Source organism: Mobula hypostoma, chromosome 6 (assembly GCF_963921235.1).
Source record: "Mobula hypostoma chromosome 6, sMobHyp1.1, whole genome shotgun sequence".
NCBI classification, from domain to species: domain Eukaryota; kingdom Metazoa; phylum Chordata; class Chondrichthyes; order Myliobatiformes; family Myliobatidae; genus Mobula; species Mobula hypostoma.
In genome coordinates, this window is record NC_086102.1 from 164707889 (window position 1) to 164727608 (window position 19720).

The 19720-nt window shown below is 38.0% G+C and overlaps 1 protein-coding gene across 3 annotated transcripts in view; it reads left to right on the forward strand.

Annotated features, from left to right (window-relative positions):
• Positions 1–19720, forward strand: part of chn1 (chimerin 1) — a 120705-nt gene that overhangs the window by 88329 nt on the left and 12656 nt on the right. For all 3 annotated transcript variants that reach the window (XM_063052134.1, XM_063052135.1, XM_063052136.1), the window contains 4 exons: positions 10813–10890; positions 12630–12714; positions 15651–15824; positions 19022–19099. In XM_063052134.1, the coding sequence (XP_062908204.1) occupies positions 10813–10890; positions 12630–12714; positions 15651–15824; positions 19022–19099 (415 nt within the window). The remainder of the gene's footprint in view (positions 1–10812; positions 10891–12629; positions 12715–15650; positions 15825–19021; positions 19100–19720) is intronic.

Below are 19720 nucleotides of genomic sequence, written 5' to 3' on the forward strand. Positions count from 1 at the left end.
CTCCAAAAATTGTGACTGACCAAAGTCACCAGAGAGACACAGAAGCTGGTGATCAGCACAACTAGCAGGCATCATTCTGGAGACATTCTCAGTAGAGGCTCACAAACCCAAAGGTACATCACATTTTAATACCCTAAGTTCAATGGTAACAGTAGATGATTCAATACAATTTCAATATTCAATGACATTGTTTACTTCAATACCTTGGGTTGACAAATGGTTCCTTTGAGATGCATAGTTGAAGCACGTTGTAATTAATAAGACATCTCTGAAGTCCAAAAACCTTTAGGGGAAACTAATGAACACAAATATTTAAAACCTTACAACAGAGAGTAAAACAACCAAAATTAATGTTGTCAGCATGCTTCTGAGTACACAAAAACTATTGATTGCCCGTGACCATGTTTGATATGCTAAATGACCACATCTGTCTGGTCTGTCAGCTTGCACTCAAATCACAATGGTGCAACTAACTTAACCATGTTGTCTGGTTTGATGCAAACCAATTAACACAACCCAATTTTCTTAATGTTTAGCTCTTGGACATGCAATCTCTTAGTCTGTGCAGCAGTCTGTGCTTTTAACTTCAATTTACTGCTTGCAATTTACAAAATAAAACTGAAGGCTAATTTCAAGCTTCTTTAACTTATTTACATTTACAATAAGAACTGAAGCCTTGTTCTTGTTTGAATTAATATCTGCTATATTCACGTAACTCCAGAATACTCCATAATATACACCATCCTGGCTAAGAAATACATCACCAAACCTCTGTTTATTCGGTTTAAAATTGGAACTCACAGCACAACAAAAATATGGCAGTGAAGTACCTTTACCAGAAGGACTTCAACTGTTGGAGAAAGAAGTTCTCAAGGTCTGTTAGGTATGGACAATAAATGCTGGTCTTGCAGGCAAGACTCAGATCCCAAAAATGAATATTCACTTTCCAAGTCTTAATACTTATTATTCATTCACATAGAATTTTTCATTTATTATGCTGAAGAAATTGGGGTTAGCTGGTTTAGTATCAGAATCTCAGGTCAACCATTTAGAACCACAACGAGAAATTACTTTCTTTATGGGGTATAGATCCTGTATTCTGAAGGTCATAGATGTTCTTTGGGTTTCTTCAAGACTGATAGATGATTGTACAGTAAAGGGCTCAGGATATAGGATCATGTAATAAATTAGATGTTGGACAAAAGTACCCATTCTTTTAATAAATATTAGAGAGAAAAGAGTTCATATTTCTTTGATTTTTATCAGAAACCCTTTCCATTTAGTTAATTTGTTCAATGATATAGCATAACAATGTGGCCTCTGAAGCTTGCTGCATCACTTAATAAGATTTTAACCTCAACTTTTCTTTGTAAGTACAGGGTAGATGGGTATGTAATTTTTATTTGTAAAAGCATGTGATTTGAAAAATGAAATTACTTAAAGAAAAGTTTATGTATCTTTCAAGTATCTAAATGTAAATGAATCATCCACTTAGTTTTCACAGATACAGTGATGAAGAGTTTTAAGATTGAAATAAGAGGTCCTTACACATTTGGATTTGCTCCATTTCTAGTGTCATTTCTGGGGGAAAAATGATTAATGTGCCTCTAACACATGTCACTTTCAACCCACTCACCATTTGCTCAGACTAGGATTTGCTTTTATGTTTTATTTTCTTTTACTCTCATCTTGTTCCAATGCTATCATTCTTATAGCAGTATCTATGACAAAGTGTATAAAAGGGTGAAATTTATGTTCCCTTGTCCAGTAGAAACTATGACAGAGAACTATGAAGGGGAGCAGGGGACTCATCCAAGCTACCAAATGTAGGTGGTTATGACAGATTTTGAACTTTATGCGGTCCTCCTTTAAATGAGTAGGTCAGGTTCTAATGGGGGCACTTTTATTGTATTTTTATTTATTTTCAAGATACAGTGCAGTAATAAGCCCTTCTGGTCCAACAAGCCAGTGGTGCCTAATAACACCCATTTGACCAATTAATCTTTTAACACATCTTTGGGATGTGGGAGGAAACCCACACGGTCATGGGGTGTACGTAGACAGAGGCGAGAATAGAACCTGAATCATTGGCTCTTCAACAGTATTAGGCTAACAGCATTGCTACCGTACCACACCAAAGCCTGAGCAATGGTTTTATACTAAACCAAACTCAACCTAGATAGAAGAGTAAATGGAAGACTTTTTTTTAACAGGAATGGCAACAAAGTTGTTCCAAGCTGATAGAATAATCTCTAACTGTGGACACCTGTTAGACTCCCTGCTCTTGAGACTGGTTGCCTCCTGCTTCTGTGTTAATGGCTAGGTCATTTTGGTTATAACATCTGCCTGAAGCAACCAGTGCCCTCTGATTAAAATCATTTTGGTTATCCCTGCTTGCATTCCACCTTAGCACCTTGACTTGAAATGAAAATACATTTACTAGGCTTAATTATTATTCATTTTTCTTCTGTTAGTCCTAAGTTGAATGTTATAATTGCGATTAATAAAATGATTGGTTTCACTATACAAAAACTCTGGTCAAATTATGCAGTTTGCTCACATGTTGTTCTTAGCGTGCAAGCTTATTAATACCGACAGTATCCGATGGGTATCTTAAAATCTTATCTTTCATATAATTGTTTACAGATGCTGTGATTAATTCAGCATAATTAATGTGAACTATTTTGACGCATTGCATATTTAAAAGACCAGTTATATAACTGTTTCTTCCAACACATTGAAACATACTGTCTGTGTGCAGTAATAAAACTTCTAATAATTTTGAAGACCTCTATTAAATCATCACTCAACCATTTCTCAGGAAAAAGAACTCAGTAATTTCATCCTTTCCTGATATGTATACACCACATTACCGACATCACCCTTGGAAAACTTTGTACTCCCTCTACTGCCTTTCTGTCGTTTTTGTAATACGGCAAATACAGAAACTTCTCAAGCAGGCCTCTAAACATTTTATAGCCATTGTAATGAGACATTCATTCTCAATTAATCCTCACACCACCAATGTTACAAACAGAACCTCAGATCACAGACTTGCTACCTGACAATAACTCGAGAGTCCTCGATACAGACTCAACCGACACCAGAACCATTTAAGCAGATCATGAGTGTGCAAGGAATGCTTTCATTATGAACTGATTTTGAGAACTTCTACAGTTGATCCATGTTGTGTTTCCAGGTGGTGCATCTTATGGTTCAGTATATTTCTTCGGTATCAGGAACCAGTGCTTAAAAACCACCTGGGAAGCTAAAATATGGGAGCAGAGGCAATACCAGTAAGCAGTAAGCAGTTCTTTGCATAAAAAATCCCTTTCCTCCCCAGTACACAGAGAATCTTGTCTTCCTTAGTCCTCACAACCATTGCCTGATTGCTATCCCACAGTCTAACCTTCTGGAAATTGATCTCAAATAACCATTACTATTTATAACGATACCAAAACTGCAACATAAGGGATCCAAAATTCAATTTCAATTTTCCTGTTTGCTTATGCTGAATGAAAACTGTCATTAAGCAAATTTAATAAGATATCCTGCCTGTTTTCCTTATCTCATACTAAACCAGCATTGCCATTATCTACGTTGTGGGAAATTACTACAATCTTCCATTCTAAGGGTACCTCGATAATCAAAGGAAATGATCAAAGTTATTTCTGAGCTTGGAACAGAGAACTGAATCCAGTTGGCGAGTTAACACGGACAAATGTGGCTGTGTGGTTGCTTGAGGTGAAAGCAAGCTGTCATGAGGAGGAGGGCAGCTGTCTTTCCTATGAAGCTAAAGTTAGTCACCTGAGACAGTATCTATGGCTCTGCATGAGAACAGAATTCAGGAGTGATTTGGTATTTTTCAAGCCACTTTCAATACTATGCTGTACTTCAAGACTTGTTTGTCAATGATCTGACTGCTTTTGAAATTGTAAGTTTCTCAGTCTGGGTACTGTGGTCATGTCTGTGGATCTGACTATTACTGCTCATTGATTGAATACTTAACACAAGTTACATTGTTTTCCGATATTCTCAACCTTATTCCTAATGCACTTAGCAGTTCTTATTCTAAATCCAGTATTTTTGTTAGTACTTCACTCCTTAAATACCAGGGAAGCAAAAATATGGGAGCAGAGGCAATATCAATGAGCAATGCTGGATTGGGAGCTGCCCTCCCATTGATGCTGCTCTCCAGTGTTTGCTTGGTGGAGGACAAGCTAAATTGCATTCATCTGCAGGCTTCTACAGGCTTGTTCTTGCTGACAATATCCATAGACTGAGAAATGAGTTGTATCTTTTTGTGTGACTGTATACTACAGTCCCATGTACTTTATGTGTCTTGTGCTATGGGTATGATTGCTGGTACTATGTTTTGCACCTTGGCCTGAAGGAACATTGTTTCATTTGGTCATATTCATGGGAATTTGCATATGGTTAAATGACAGCTAAACTTGTGCTTTAACTTAAACCATTAGTAGTCCGACCATGAAATCTGATACCAGTGGCTTTTACTCTTAGAAACCATAGAAACTACAGCACAGAAACAGGCCTTTTGGCCCTTCTTGGCTGTGCCGAACCATTTTCTGCCTAGTCTCACTGACCTGCACACAGACCATATCCCTCCATACACCTCCCATCCATGCATCTGTCCAATTTATTCTTAAATGTTAAAAAAGAACCCGCATTTACGACCTCGTCTGGCAGCTCATTCCATACTCCCACCACTCTCTGTGTGAAGAAGCCCCCCCTAATGTTCCCTTTAAACTTTTCCCCCCTCACCCTTAACCCATGTCCTCTGGTTTTTTTCTCCCCTTGCCTCAGTGGAAAAAGCCTGCTTGCATTCACTCTATCTATACCCATCATAATTTTATATACCTCTATCAAATCTCCCCTCATTCTTCTACGCTCCAGGGAATAAAGTCCTAACCTATTCAACCTTTCTCTGTAACTGAGTTTCTCAAGTCCCAGCAACATCCTTGTAAACCTTCTCTGCACTCTTTCAACCTTATTTATATCCTTCCTGTAATTTGGTGAACATAATACTGAAATACTGAACATAATACATAAAACTGAACATAATACTCCAGATTTGGCCTCACCAATGCCTTATACAACCTCATCATAACATTCCAGCTCTTATACTTAATACTTTGATTAATAAAGGCCAATGTACCAAAGGCTCTCTTTACGACCCTATGTACCTGTGACGCCACTTTTAGGGAATTTTGTATCTGTATTCCCAGATCCCTCTGTTCCACTGCACTCCTCAGTGCCTTACCATTAACCCTGTATGTTCTACCTTGGTTTGTCCTTCCAACATGCAATACCTCACACTTGTCAGTATTAATCTCCATCTGCCATTTTTCAGCCCATTTTCCCAGCTGGTCCAAGTCCCTCTGCAGGCTCTGAAAACCTTCCTCACTGTCTACTACACCTCCAATCTTTGTATCATCAGCAAATTTGCTGATCCAATTTACCACATTATCATCCAGATCATTGATATAGATGACAAATAACAATGGACCCAGCTCTGATCTCTGTGGCACACCAGTAGTCACAGGTCTCCACTCAGAGAAGCAATTCTCTACCACCACTCTTTGGCTTCTTCCATTGAGCCAATGTCTAATCCAATTTACCACCTCTCCATGTATACCTAGCGACTGAATTTTCCTAACTAACCTCCCATGCGGGACCTTGTCAAAGGCCTTACTGAAGTCCATGTAGACAATATCCACTGCCTTCCCTTCATCCACTTTCCTGGTAATCTCCTCGAAAAACTCCCAATAGATTGGTCAAACATGACCTACCACGCACAAAGCCATGTTGACTCTCCCTAATAAGTCCCAGTCTATCCAAATGCTTGTAGATTCTGTCTCTTAGTACTCCCTCCAATAACTTACCTACTACCGACATTAAACTTACTGGCCTATAATTTCCCGGATTACTTTTCGATCCTTTTTTGAACAACGGAACAACATGAGCCACTCTCCAATCCTCCGGCACCTCAACTGTAGACAGCGACATTTTAAATATTTCTGCCAGGGCCCCTGCAATTTCAATACTAGTCTCCTTCAAGGTCCGAGGGAACACCCTGTCAGATCCCGGTGATTTATCCACTTTAATTTTCCTCAAGATAGCAAGCACCTCCTCCTTTTCAATCTGTACAGTTTCCATGATCTCACTACTTGTTTCCCTTAATTCCATAGACTTCATGCCAGTTTCCTTAGTAAATACAGATGCAAAAAACCTATTTAAGATCTCCCCCATTTCCTTTGGTTCCGCACATTGCTGACCACTCTGATCTTCAAGAGGACCAATTTTATCCCTTCAATCCTTTTGCTCTTAATATACCTGTAAAAGCTCTTTGATTATCCTTCACTTTGACTGCCAAGACAACCTCATGTCTTCTTTTAGCCCTCCTGATTTCTTTCTTAAGTATTTTCTTGCACTTCTTATACTCCTCAAGCACCTTATTTACTCCCTGCTTCCTATACATGTCATACAATTCCCTCTTCTTCTTTATCAGAGTTGCAATATCCCTTGAGAACCAAGGTTCCTTATTCCTATTCACTTTAATCCTGACAGGAACGTACAAATTCTGCACTCTCAAAATTTCTCCTTTGAAGGCTTCCCACCTACCGATCACATCCTTGCCAGAGAACAACCTGTCCCAATCCATGCTTTTTAGATCCTTTCTCATTTCTTCAAATTTGGCCTTCTTCCAGTTCAGAACCTCAACCCTAGGACCAGGTCTATCCTTGTCCATGATCAAGTTGAAACTAATAGTGTTATGATCACTGGAACCAAATTGCTCCCCTACACAGACTTCTGTCACTTGTCCTAACTCGTTTCCTAACAGGAGATCCAATATTGCATCCCCTCTAGTTGGTCCCTCTATATATTGATTTAGAAAACTTTCCTGAACATATTTTACAAACTCTAAACCATCTAGACCCCTAACAGTATGGGAGTCCCAATCAATATATGGAAGATTAAAATCCCCTACCACCACAACTTTTTGTTTCCTGCAGTTGCCTGCTATCTCTCTGCAGATTTGCTCTTCCAATTCTCGTTGACTATTGGGTGGTCTGTAATACAATCCCACTAATGTGGCCATACCTTTCCTGTTTCTCAGCTCCACCCATAAGGACTCAGTAGACAAGCCCTCTAATCTGTCCTGCCTGAGCACTGCTGTAATATTTTCCCTAACAAGCAATGCTACTCCCCCACCTTTCATTCCTCTGCCTCGATCACATCTGAAACATCAGAACCCTGGAATATTAAGCTGCCAGTCCTGCCCCTCCTGTAGCCAAGTTTCACTAATTGCTATAACGTCATAATTCCACGTGTCAATCCACATCCTCAACTCATCTGCCTTCCCCGCAATACTTCTAGCGTTGAAATATATACACCTCAGAAGATTTTTACCACCACTCACAACCTTTCTATTAGCGGATTTGCTTGAACTTTTAACATCATTTATTTTCACCCCAGCCACACTGTCAGCTCTGGCACTCTGGTTCCCATCCCCCTGCAAATCTAGTTTAAAGCCTCCCCAATAGCACTAACAAACCTCCCTGAAAGGATATTGGTCCCCCTGTAGTTCAAGTGTAACCCGTCTCTCTTGTACAGGTCCCACCTGCCCCAGAAGAGGTCCCAATTATCCTGAAATCTGAAACCCTGCCCCCTACACCAGTTCCTCAGCCACTTGTTCATCCTCCAGAGCATCCTATTCCTACCCTCACTGGCACGTAGCACAGGTAGCAATCCTGAGATTACCACCCTCGAGGTCCTGCTTTTCAACTTCCTACCAAGCTCTCTGTACTCACTCTCCAGGACCTCCTCACTCTTCCTTGCTATGTCATTGGTACCGATGTGCACCACGACATCTGGCTGATCACCCTCCCACTTCAGAATGTCATGCAAACGATCAGAGACATCCTTGACCCTGGCACCCAGGAGGCAACGAACCATCCTGGATTCTCTGCCACGACCACAGAACCTCCTATCTGTACCTCTAACTAGATCCAGCTCATTTATTCAAGGTGGTCTAGTTCAAAGTTCAAAGTAAATTTATTATCAAAGTGTGTAGACTATCCTGAGATTCATCTTCTTGCAGGTATTCACAGTAGAACAAAAAAATACAATAGAATCAATGAAGAACTACATACAAAGATTGACAAACAACCAATGCGCAAAAGAAGACAAACTGCAAATACTAATTAATTGAGAAATAATAGATAGAGAGATGAGTTATAGAGTCCTTGAGGGTGAGTCCATAGGTTGATGAATCAGCTAAGTGTTGAGGTGTTTGATATTACTCACACTGTCAGGAGCATGATGGTTGAAGGGTAATAATTTCCTTTACATGGGGGTGTGGGACCTAAATTGATGGTAATTCCTGTACAAAGTGCACATGGTTCTAATCTCTGATCTTGTCATATCAAATGAAATTGCAACTTCAAGAAAGTAACCCTCTTTTCTTGAGATAATGTCTTGAATGTTTAAGCACCTAAAATGGAAGATGAGCTTATGTATTTTATTTACATATATGAGGGGAGTATTTAGAAATCAGCGACGAATGAAAATAGCTAAATGGAATAATCCTGAAAAAGGAAAAGCAGAGTACAGTGTGGAAAAAGCCTTGGAAATCAACTTGTATCTTACTGCCTATCATCACAGCTGTGACCTGCCCTTTGTCCTGATATCTAACCTTTATAGGGGTTGGATATATGTGTGCAGACAGGCTGTTTTTTTCCAATGCCTACCTAATATCCCTGGTGTGTGTAGTCTCCCCTTATAAGAAAAGAGCATGTGAGCCTGTGACAGCATTGAGCTATTTTGAGAATCTTCTTCTTGCAGATGACTAGAGAAAATGTGTGAAAGCTAAAGCCTGAGGTAAAGAGCAACATTTGGAGATTTAGATCTGTGAATAGAGTGAGCAGAAAATTAATTGTAGTGAGTGATTGTAGGAAGGTGAATAGAGGTGTTGAAAATATTTGTTTTTGCAAACCATGGACTGATAGAGTTAAGATTCTTGCTTTGACAACTCTGAGGCTGTCAAGCTATTCTTTCTGGTTTGACATTGTATCCTGGCAGTTAGGCTACAACCATTGACCTTTGTGCACTTTCAACCACCAGTGAAACTGTTGCCTGTAAGACTCTGTATTGTCTCAGGAATTACAAAGTATTTCAGGCAACAGCTCTCATCTCCATCCTCTTGTCGATTTTCAGAACCAGACCCCTCAGTGCTGCATCAGAAAGCTTGATTACTCATTACAAGCTTTTTCCTAATGCCATCCTTCAAGGATTTTTGTTGGTTCGTCACAGAGCAGCCATCAAGAGGTTCTGGCTTCTTTTAAGTGGCACTAATAGCACTATTTAACTTTCAGATTTGAAAAATGGAATAGTCCATATTCATTCCACTATTTTTTATATTTTATATGGCTAGTTTATTGTCATGTCCTCAGTTGCATAACAGATGTTTTAAGACCTCATTAGAACAAATTATAAATAACTTCTGATAGTTGTAGGTGTCATACAAATCAATGGCTTTCTAGAAATAATAAGAAAGCTAAGATCTTGCTCTTAACTCAATTTTAGTTGTAAAGACAAGGCACTTCTGCAATAACTAATCCTATTTCTGGTGAAAAGCTCTTTGAATATTATAGTTTAAACCATTTAATATCTATCCAATTTGAATATATTCATGATTGTGAGAAAAGAAGCTAAATTATGGTACATTTTATACCTTCCTCCATGAAACAATGATGTAGGATATCAAAGATTTTTTATTTGTAAAATAATGTTTTCAATATTTGTGTGAACCATTTTGTAATTCTCAACATTTCATGAGACTGAATAGGAAAATCTAATTGTGATTCATTTAAGATAGCTATATGGTGTTATATTTTAATGATTATGAGTCATTCTTACTCATTACTTTCTTTCTGATAGTTGTTTTTTAATCTAATGTGATGAACGCATCAGTCGTGGGAGCAGTGCATCAGTGCCAATGATTTTTATTGGCTGCCTGATTTTTTAATATGACCTGACTAATTCACTGTGGTTGCTTCAACGCAACCCCCAACCCCTCCCCCTCAAAATTCTCCCAGTCTCTATTCTTCCAGCCCCCGGACTCCATGAGATTAATGTTGACAAGAGCTTAGTAACCACAAACTGGTTGACAGCAGGACTTAAGAGCATTGTTAATTCAGGAAGCCATCAGAACAAATGTGCAGAGAATAATATCCTTAAATGGGTGTTAAATCTGACCCTCAGCTTGAAGATGAATTGTTAACTAGACCAAATGATTTGGGTGTCTTCATCTGACAAAAGAAGAGTATTTTAAATTCTGTGCTAGTTCATTCAATGTATTTAATTGTTCCAAAGAAAATGTCTGATGTAATCTGTTGTAAGGTGAAATAGTGACAGCTCGGCTACTTTGTATGCTTTTTGAAGACTTAGTTTACCACATGCAGAACGTTATTTGTAACTTAACATTCTGTGGATCACATCATTTTTTGTGTTGAAAAAGTGTGAATTTTTTGGTGTAGCTAGATAAAACCTATCATCAAATTTTCATTCAAGGAAATAATTAATCCAGGTTGTCCCAAAAGATTGCACCATACGACAAAAATGCCATCCAAGCCATCTTGTTCTAGTACAAAATCTTTTAAATTCCAAATTTGTGGACCTAAGCAAGAGAACCGTCGTGAAGTTTTAGGAGCATCACTAGGATTAAGAATGAGACCCAAAAAAATATTCTCAACTCTTTGGCAACCCCTAAAACAGTTTGCTTATTCACAGCTGTCTTCACTTGTTCGAAGAGCCACACTTAAGGAAAGTGAACGAATTCCCAAATATGAAAAAGTACATAATTTTAAGGTAAGGATGTGAACTTAATATTACTTAAACAGATGTGTAAATTTGATAATTTACTTATTGATGATGATATTCAAGAAGTGTTTGTATTGTAAAATTATCAATAATTTAAGTTCATTTTTTTCTCTATTCCAACTGAACAATTATCAAAATGAATTGCTTTATTAAAACGTTTAAATTGAAATATGCCCGTTAAATTTACAAATTAATTCCGTACTGCATGTTACATAATCCTGGCTCTGGCAATTTTGTCTGATGTTTTTAAATTTGCTATCCATGCATTTCAACATTGAAGAAGATGCACTGAGCCATCTTCTCTCAATCAGATTAAAGGAAATGCACAATTTTAACAGGAAAATCTTCATACTGGCAGTTGTTTGGAAGTGTTGCATCTTCATTTAATACAACAGATCAGTCCTTTTAACATAGCCCAATGAGATGTTCTCAAACATTTGTTGCACATAATTTGCCTCGAGTATATGTTCAGATGTCTTAATTGTTACAAGCAACTGGACTATATTTTTGCTTTTAATGTTAATGAGGTGATGGGGGTAAAAGATAGCACCACCACAAAGGATTATTCACAATTGTAAAGTCTATTATTTCTAATGTTTTTACTGGACTCTTGATAATTAGAAAATAATTCCCACGGAGATGTTTCCATGGCAGTTTAATAATTTGCTAATAGACTGCGTAGGCTCATGAAATAATTGTACTATAATTCTAGTTTTTTCCAAATAATAATGAAAAAGTCTAAAACATACTTGCCCTTAAGCAATGATCTTTTAAGCCTCTTTCTAAATATTTATGACTATTACATAAGAAGTTCCAGTTGTATGGGGTAGTTAAAGTGGCAAATATGTCCTAAAGGACTTACTGACTTTAATTGTTAGAAAACATTTGTAAGAGGGGTTAATTCCTTGTGATATCAGTAGCCCCATGTTTTATGGAAAAATAATCCTTAAGCATTGGTTAAACTTAAATTTTTGTTGTCACTTGTTTTTCTGGTGTTTAATTGAATCAGAGAACAGAGTAAATGCTGCTTTGATCAGAACCTGATGGAACATTGTTACTTTATTATTTAATATTATGCATGTTGTTTGATCTGGCATTTATGTACAATCACAACATCTCTGCTTTGTCTCAGCAATACCAAAGAAAATTTTGAGTATCTATTGGTGTATAGCAATAGTTGCAGATCTCTGGTTTGGTTTTGTATATGTTCAGACCTGAAGATGAAAGCTTCAACCATAAATAAGTTCAGATAAATTTGTTTTAGTATGTCTAGGATTTACTTAATGCACCTGTGATTTAAAAAAAAAACTTTTGTAATAAGTTCATTTTCTAGAAATGGCTAACAATAAGATATTACTGTTCCTTTAAATCTAAAAATGCTAATATTGATTGCAGTAATGTAACTGATAGTTGCCATGGTAATATACCTTTTATGTGTAACCAATATATTATATGAAAAAGCTTGATGGTTATGGAATTTTGCATTTTAATGTTTTAATTACTCAAAAGACTGTCAAGTATTGTAAGAATAAAAACTGTATTAAGAGCACCTGGGTCTCAATCACAATTTCTCGACTTTTGAGTGTTGATGGTTTTCGCTCTTAAGTGACCATTATTTTAAGATTTCTCTTCAACTTTGAACAGTTCTGAATCTTAATCAAATAATTAATCTCAAGAATTCTTGGTGCTATCCCATACTGTTTTTTACTTACTATTACTTTTTACAGGTTCACACATTCCGAGGGCCTCACTGGTGTGAATACTGTGCCAATTTTATGTGGGGCTTGATTGCTCAGGGTGTGAAATGTGCAGGTAATTTTGTCTTTAAAATGTGATTTTAATTTTATTTTTAGAATTGAAAATAATCTATTCCAAATATGTTTACAGACCTTTCATCATAAATTAGTATGTTTAACTATCAAATTTCTAAGCAATTTCCTAAAATTGCATGTTTTTCTCTGAAATCTTAGTATTAAATTAATAAAGCCAGCAATTGCCCTGTTTTAGAAGGGAAATGTAACTTTCACATTGGAAGTTCATAATGCACTCATTCTGCACATTATGTGACTCCAGTTTCTGTTCCTTAGCAATATAATTTAAAATGTAACTCGCATGATATTTTGCTGAACACAAGACCTGATTGATAGTCATTGCACAGACAGCACAATACAGCAACTTCTGTGCATACAGAAAATACAGAACTGACTGCACTCTTGTGTCTCTGAAAAGGCAAACACAAAAATACAAATTAACTACTATTTTCATAAGGGGTCAATAAGAACATAAAATATAAACATGACAGCACAGCACAGGACCATGGCATTGTTCTAAACTAATTAAGCTAATGATTCCTAATTAAGCTAATTGCTTTTGCCTCCACATGATCCATACCTTTCCATTCTCTTACATGTTCAAGTGTCTATCTAAGCACCTCGTAAATACCTCCATCGTACCTGCCGCCATCACAACCACTCCTGGCAGCATATTCCACGCATCCACCATTCAATGTAAAACAAACTTGATCCACACATTTCCTTTGAATTTACCCCCTCTCATCTTAAATGCATACCTACTAGTATCAGACATTTCAACCCTGGGGAAAAGATGGTGACTATCTCTATCAACGCCTCATAATCGTAAAAACTTCTCTCCGGTCTCCCCTCAACCTCCAAAACTCCAGATCTAGTATTGCACTCTTTCAAGCTGGGACCTATTGTATTGATTAAGGAAACTTGCCTGAGTACGTTTGACAAACTGTATCTCATCCAGCCCTTTTTATAGAACGGCATTCTCAGTTACCCTGAAAGTGGCCACACAAGCTCATAGGGTGGCAAAGAAGGCATATAGTGTATTTGCTTTTATTAATCAAGGCATTGAGTTTAAGAGTCAGGAAGTTGTGTTGCAATTTTATAGAACTCTACTTATAATATGTCTGGGATATTCCAGTCATTTCTGGTTGCCCTATTATAGTAAGGATGTGGAAGCTTTGGAGAGGGTACACAAGAGGGCATTTGCTATATGGAGAGGTTGGACAAACTAGGGTTGTTTTCTCTGATGGGGAGGTCTAGTTTGCCGTATTGTATGTAGTTCTGATTACCTACATACAGAAGAGCTACTGATATCATTGAAAGAGTGCAGAGAAAATATACAAGGATCTTACCAGGACTTGAGTACCTGAGTTATAGAGAAACGTGAATAGGTTAGGACTTAAGAGTGTAGCAGAATGAGGGGAGATTTGATAAAGTATATAAAATTATGAGGGGTATAGTCAGGATAAGTGCAAGCAAGCTTTTTCCACCAAGTTTAGGGAGCCTAGAGCTAGAGGTCATAGATTAAAGGTGAAATGCTTAGGGTGCAGGTCAATGGGACTAGGCAGATTAATAATTTAGCACAGACTAGATGGGCCAAAAAGCCTGTTTCTGTGCTTTAGTGTTCTATGCCTCTGTGTGTTAACAGTCCTGCCATTAACTGTGTCCTTTTCCTTTCCATTTGATCTTCCAAAGTGCAACACCTCACACTTGCCCAGATTAAAATCTACCTGCCATTTCTCCACTGATCTATACATCAATCTATATCCCACTGTATCCTTTGGCAATCTTCTACAGTATCCACTATTCCACTAATCTTGTGTCATCTTCAAACTTACAAACCCACCCATCCACACCTTCAAGCCATTTATGTGTGCAAGAAATAGTAGAAAGCCCGCCACTAATTATGGGACTTAATGGGAACTCCAACTTAATGTGTACATTTGGACTGGATTAATACTGTAATGGTCCCTTTTTCTTTTTTTTTCTTTTTTCTGTAACTGATAAAGCTGAAATTTGTAAATAAACTTTCTTTGTAATTGCAGTGTATGATCTATTATTTCTTGCCGACAGCTAATTGCATGGGGGCAGTATTTACACCGTTTTCGCACAGATTGGGGTTTGAGTTGTCGAGACATCCTTTTGGTGGGACCCAGATCAAACCAACCCTAGATGTACGGAGTTTGAGAAAGGTGGTTTTCTCACTTCTGAGTCCAGTGGCTGTTAGTGAGGGGCTAATGAACCGCATCCCTAGAGACGCCTGGGAAAAAGGGTTTGTTTCATGGGGATAACAGATAATACTTGAAAATATTTATCGATTTTGGCAATATAGATTCATCATAGATTTTGGCAATGTTTGCATGTTCTCATCAATCACATGTTCTCTTTTAAGTCTTTTATTATTTTCTTAAAATTGATCGTCCTTTTTTACTATCTTGCCAATCAGTTGAAACAGTCTATAGCTGCTTACAAATCATACTTATTTACATTTTGAAAAGCCTCAATCTGGCAGGAAAGTGGGGTTGAGAGAGATAATATATCAGCCATATGAAATGGCAGAGCACACTCTATGGGCAGAATGGCCTAATTCTGCCCTTATGTTTTATGGTCTGAAAGTAACAGCAAAGACAGTAGGCACACGATCAAAGGGATGGGTACAAAACTACTGCATTTGTTCTCTTAGTGCCCAGCTATCAGTAAGTGAAGTAAATGATAAATTGACGATGAGGGCAGCAGTCACGAATTTTCAGTACTTCATTGGGTGATTGCAGAAAAAGGAGGTAATGATTTTTGCTCTAGTCAAAAAGTATTGCAGATGAAAAAGCTACCTTTAGATTGACTCTGAAGTTAAAATATCTCTAGATACAATATATTTGAGTTAACTTATTTGCGTAGGAGTAATTGCAATTTTAAAATGTCTCTCTTATTCTGCATTCTTAGATTGTGGCTTGAATGTTCACAAACAGTGTTCCAAGATGGTTCCACATGATTGCAAGCCTGATCTGAAACATGTGAAAAAAGTCTATAGCTGTGACCTGACAACACTGGTTAAAGCACATAATTCAAAGAGGCCAATGGTGGTGGATATGTGCATCCGAGAAATTGAAAGCAGAGGTAGGAGCCACGATTCTTGGATGGTTGACAATCACTGATAGTTACAATGTTAATGAAGGTGAAAGATTTGAAACTGCAGTAAAGACACATAGATTATCCTGTACTCACTTCTGTACACGTACATTGATAACAAAGGTGTGCTTAAGGATTCAAAAATGAAATATCATGGATACTAGAAATCTTAAATGAAACTAAAAATGCTGAAAATACTCAACAGGTCAGGTAACTTCTATGGACAGAGAAACAGTTGAACTTAAAACCAAGCATCATGACCCTAAGAGGTTACTGGAGGATGTATCCAAGGTCCAATCATTTTCAGGTGCTTCATTAGTAATTTACCATCATGAATTCAATAAGAGGAATTTTCACTCATGATTGTCCAATGCCAATTTTTATTTACATCTGTTTACAAAGTAAACCAGTCAATACACACTAGCAATGTTTATGCCATACAAATGCCAGTCAGTAACCACCTCTAGCAAGCAACCATATCTGACTACCTCCCTTTGACATGCAGCTGCATTACTACAGCAGAGTTTCCATCAACCAGTTGTGTACGAGTCATTGTTGACCTGGGACAAAACTAGAACAGGTATATAATAACTGACCCCAAGGACCAGTCAGAAGTTAGGCATCCTCTGGCAATGCTTCACTTTTTCTTATTCTCTCATGGCCTCCCTCATCCACAAAGTGCAAGTCTGGAGCTTGATGGAATGCTCTCCACAGGTTTAGTTGCATGCAATTCCAGCAATATTCAAGGAGCTCAACACCAGCCATGAGGAGACAGTTTACTTCATTGGCACCCAATCCACCACCATTAGCATTCACCCTACCATCACTTACAGGCATACGTACACTATGTACCATGTACAAAATGCACTGCAATTACTAGCGTATGCTACTTCAATAGCTGTCACACCTGTCACTGTGAATGTCAAAGGCTGGAAACTACCTTCAGGTTTGCCTTCAAATCACTTTCTGAACTTATCTGGAAGTATACTGCTGTTGCTTCAGAATCTTTAGGACTTAATCCTGGAATCCACTACAGAAGGAACACATTATCAAAATATTCAAGAAAGTGGCTCACTACTATCATTTCAAATACAATTAGGGGAAAAATAAGAAATGCTGGATTTGATGGCATTGCCGTTATCAATTAAAATTTTTTAAATTAAATTTGTCCTTGTCCTTTTCTTACCTCACCCTGCACTGTCTGGCCATAAAGCTGTATATTGTAGTGGAATTCATCCACTGTTGCTGATGACGCATGGTGCCAGATCAGTGAGGTTAAAGTCACAACAATGGTTGAGAGAATCTCGTTGTAACAGAGAAGTAGAATTTAGGATTCAGCCAAAGGTCTGATATATAAAGGTCCCATAAATTTATGAGGTTACTGAAACCAGTAATGGCTTCAAAACTGGAACAAAGTTTAAAAAAAAATTCTGATTAATCAGTTCCTGACTTCTCTACTTTGTGGCTTCTCTACATTGGTGAGACTCGAGGTAGATTGGGAGACCACTTTGTCAAGCACCTTTGCTTCTTCTGCAAAAAAGCAGAATTTCTCGGTGGCCAAGCATTTTAATTCCAAGCCCCTTTCCCATTCCGACATATTGGTCCATGACCTCCTCTACTGCTACGATGAGGCCACTTTCAGGTTGGAGGAGCAACGTCTCATATTCCAACCAAGTAGCCTCCAACATCAATTTCTCCAACGTGGTAATTTTTCCCCCTCCACCTTCCCTCTTCAATTCCCCACTCTGCCTCCCCCTTACCTGTACTGTTATCCTCACCTGCCTATCATCTCCCCCAGTGCCCCTCCTCCTTTCCTTTCTCCCATGGTTCACTCTCCTCTCCCATTAGATTCCTTCTTCTCCATCCACTTGCGTTTTCCACCCATCACCTCCCAGCTTCTTACTTCATCACTTTCCGCCCTCTCCCCCACCTATCACATTCAGGCTTGAACTCCTTCCCCTCCTCCACCACCTCCCCCCCACCATATTATTCTGGCTTCTTCCCCCTTCCTTTCCAGTCCTGATGAAGAGTCTCAGCCCGAAACATTGACTGATTATTAATTTCCATAGATGTTGCCTGACCTGTTGAGTTCCTCCAGCTTTTTGTGTGATTTCCTGACTTCCTATTGCTGCTGAAGACCTTAAGAAGATGCTGCATATTGAATCGATCATAAAATCTTTAATACACCTCTATCTACCTTTAATCAAAGACTTAATTCAAGTTTCAAGTATCAGATTGAAAACCAAGGCATGGATGACAAACATCAGAGTTTGTATCTCTTGTCCTCTCCTTTTTGGCGGTTGCATAGCTGTGGGAGGAGGTAAAAGGATTCTTTGGACTTCCAGCAACTGAAGTTTATGCAGTTTAAACTGAGGGTTTTGCCTCTGAAATAAATTTAAATACTTTGAACCTTCTATTCACTGGTAAAAGAACGTTTAAATTTAATTTGGCAGCCTGTTTACAAAGAAGCAAATTGTTTAATGTTTGAAAAATGGTATAGAGATTGAAGGATGTTGAAAGGCTTAGACAGAGTAGGTGTGGAAAGGATGTTTCCCATGTTGGGGGAGTCTAGGACAAGAGGGCACAGCCTCAGGATAGAGGGGTGTCCATTGAAAACAGAGATGTGGAGAAATTTGTTTAGCCAGAGGGTGGTGAATTTGTGGAATTTGTTACCACAGGCAGCTGTGGAGGCCAAGTCTCCACAGAGTGTATTTAAGGCAGAGATTGATAGGTTCTTGATTGGATATGGCATCAAAGGTTACCAGGAGCAGGTCAGGAGTGGGGCTGAGGAGGGGAAAAAAACGATCAGCCATGACTGAATGGCAGAGTAGACTTGATGGGCCAAATGGCCTAATCCTGCTCTGAAGTCATATGGAATCGTATTGATGCATCTGTGCTCAAACTGCAGTGTCCTGTGAATTACAGCACAGAACACCAGGTTTACATTACTGAACAGCACGGGATTTTACACAATCCAATTGCTTGAATAAGCAATGAATGAAGAAATTGGATTAATATAGTATTAATGTAAATGCGTAGTTGATATTTGCTGCAGATTTGATGAGCCAACAGGCCTATTTCCATACTATACTGTGTGTCTCTGTAACTCACTGGTTTCATTTTAGTTTACTAATACAAGCTTTAATTTTCCATGTACATAACCTTAACTGTACTACATTTTTTAGGTTTAATGTCTGAAGGTTTATACAGAGTATCGGGATTTAGTGATCTAATTGAAGATGTCAAGCTGGCATTTGACAGAGGTATGTGCAATTTAATTTTCCACATCAAACATAAGGGTAACATACATTGATATTTACAACAAGCAGATGGACTCTATTATGCTTGACTTTTTTTAGATTAGCACCTTTGAAGATTTCAGACTTTGACTGGGGTCAGTCTAGTCAGAGAAAATGAAAATGATGAGATTTTTTCGTGTCTATCAGCAGATGAAAGTTAAAATAAATCCTATAAGTATATCAGTTCTGCAGCTTCCTAAATTAGTGGAAAAATATCCTATAAATATATCAGTTCTCCAGCTTCCTAATTTAGTGGAAGAACTGCAAAGCCTTGTCATTTAGTAACAGTGTGAATTTAAATACACAGTGATCAACAACAGCAGCTGGTTGAATAGAATGGTAAGTCTATTTTTATACTTCATTGGAGACAAAATTTTATTCTTAGTACTTAAGATTTTCTGTTTGTATATCAGTAATATTGCACATATTCTAGAGTCCCTAAACTGAATTTTTGGTAGATATTGAGTCAGAGACAAACTTAATACAATGTGTTAGACTTGCAGGGAAATACAGGACTTCTTTGCTAGACTACTGGCATATACTAACTCGTCACCCCTGTCCTGGAGTTTGTGACTTCATTACATA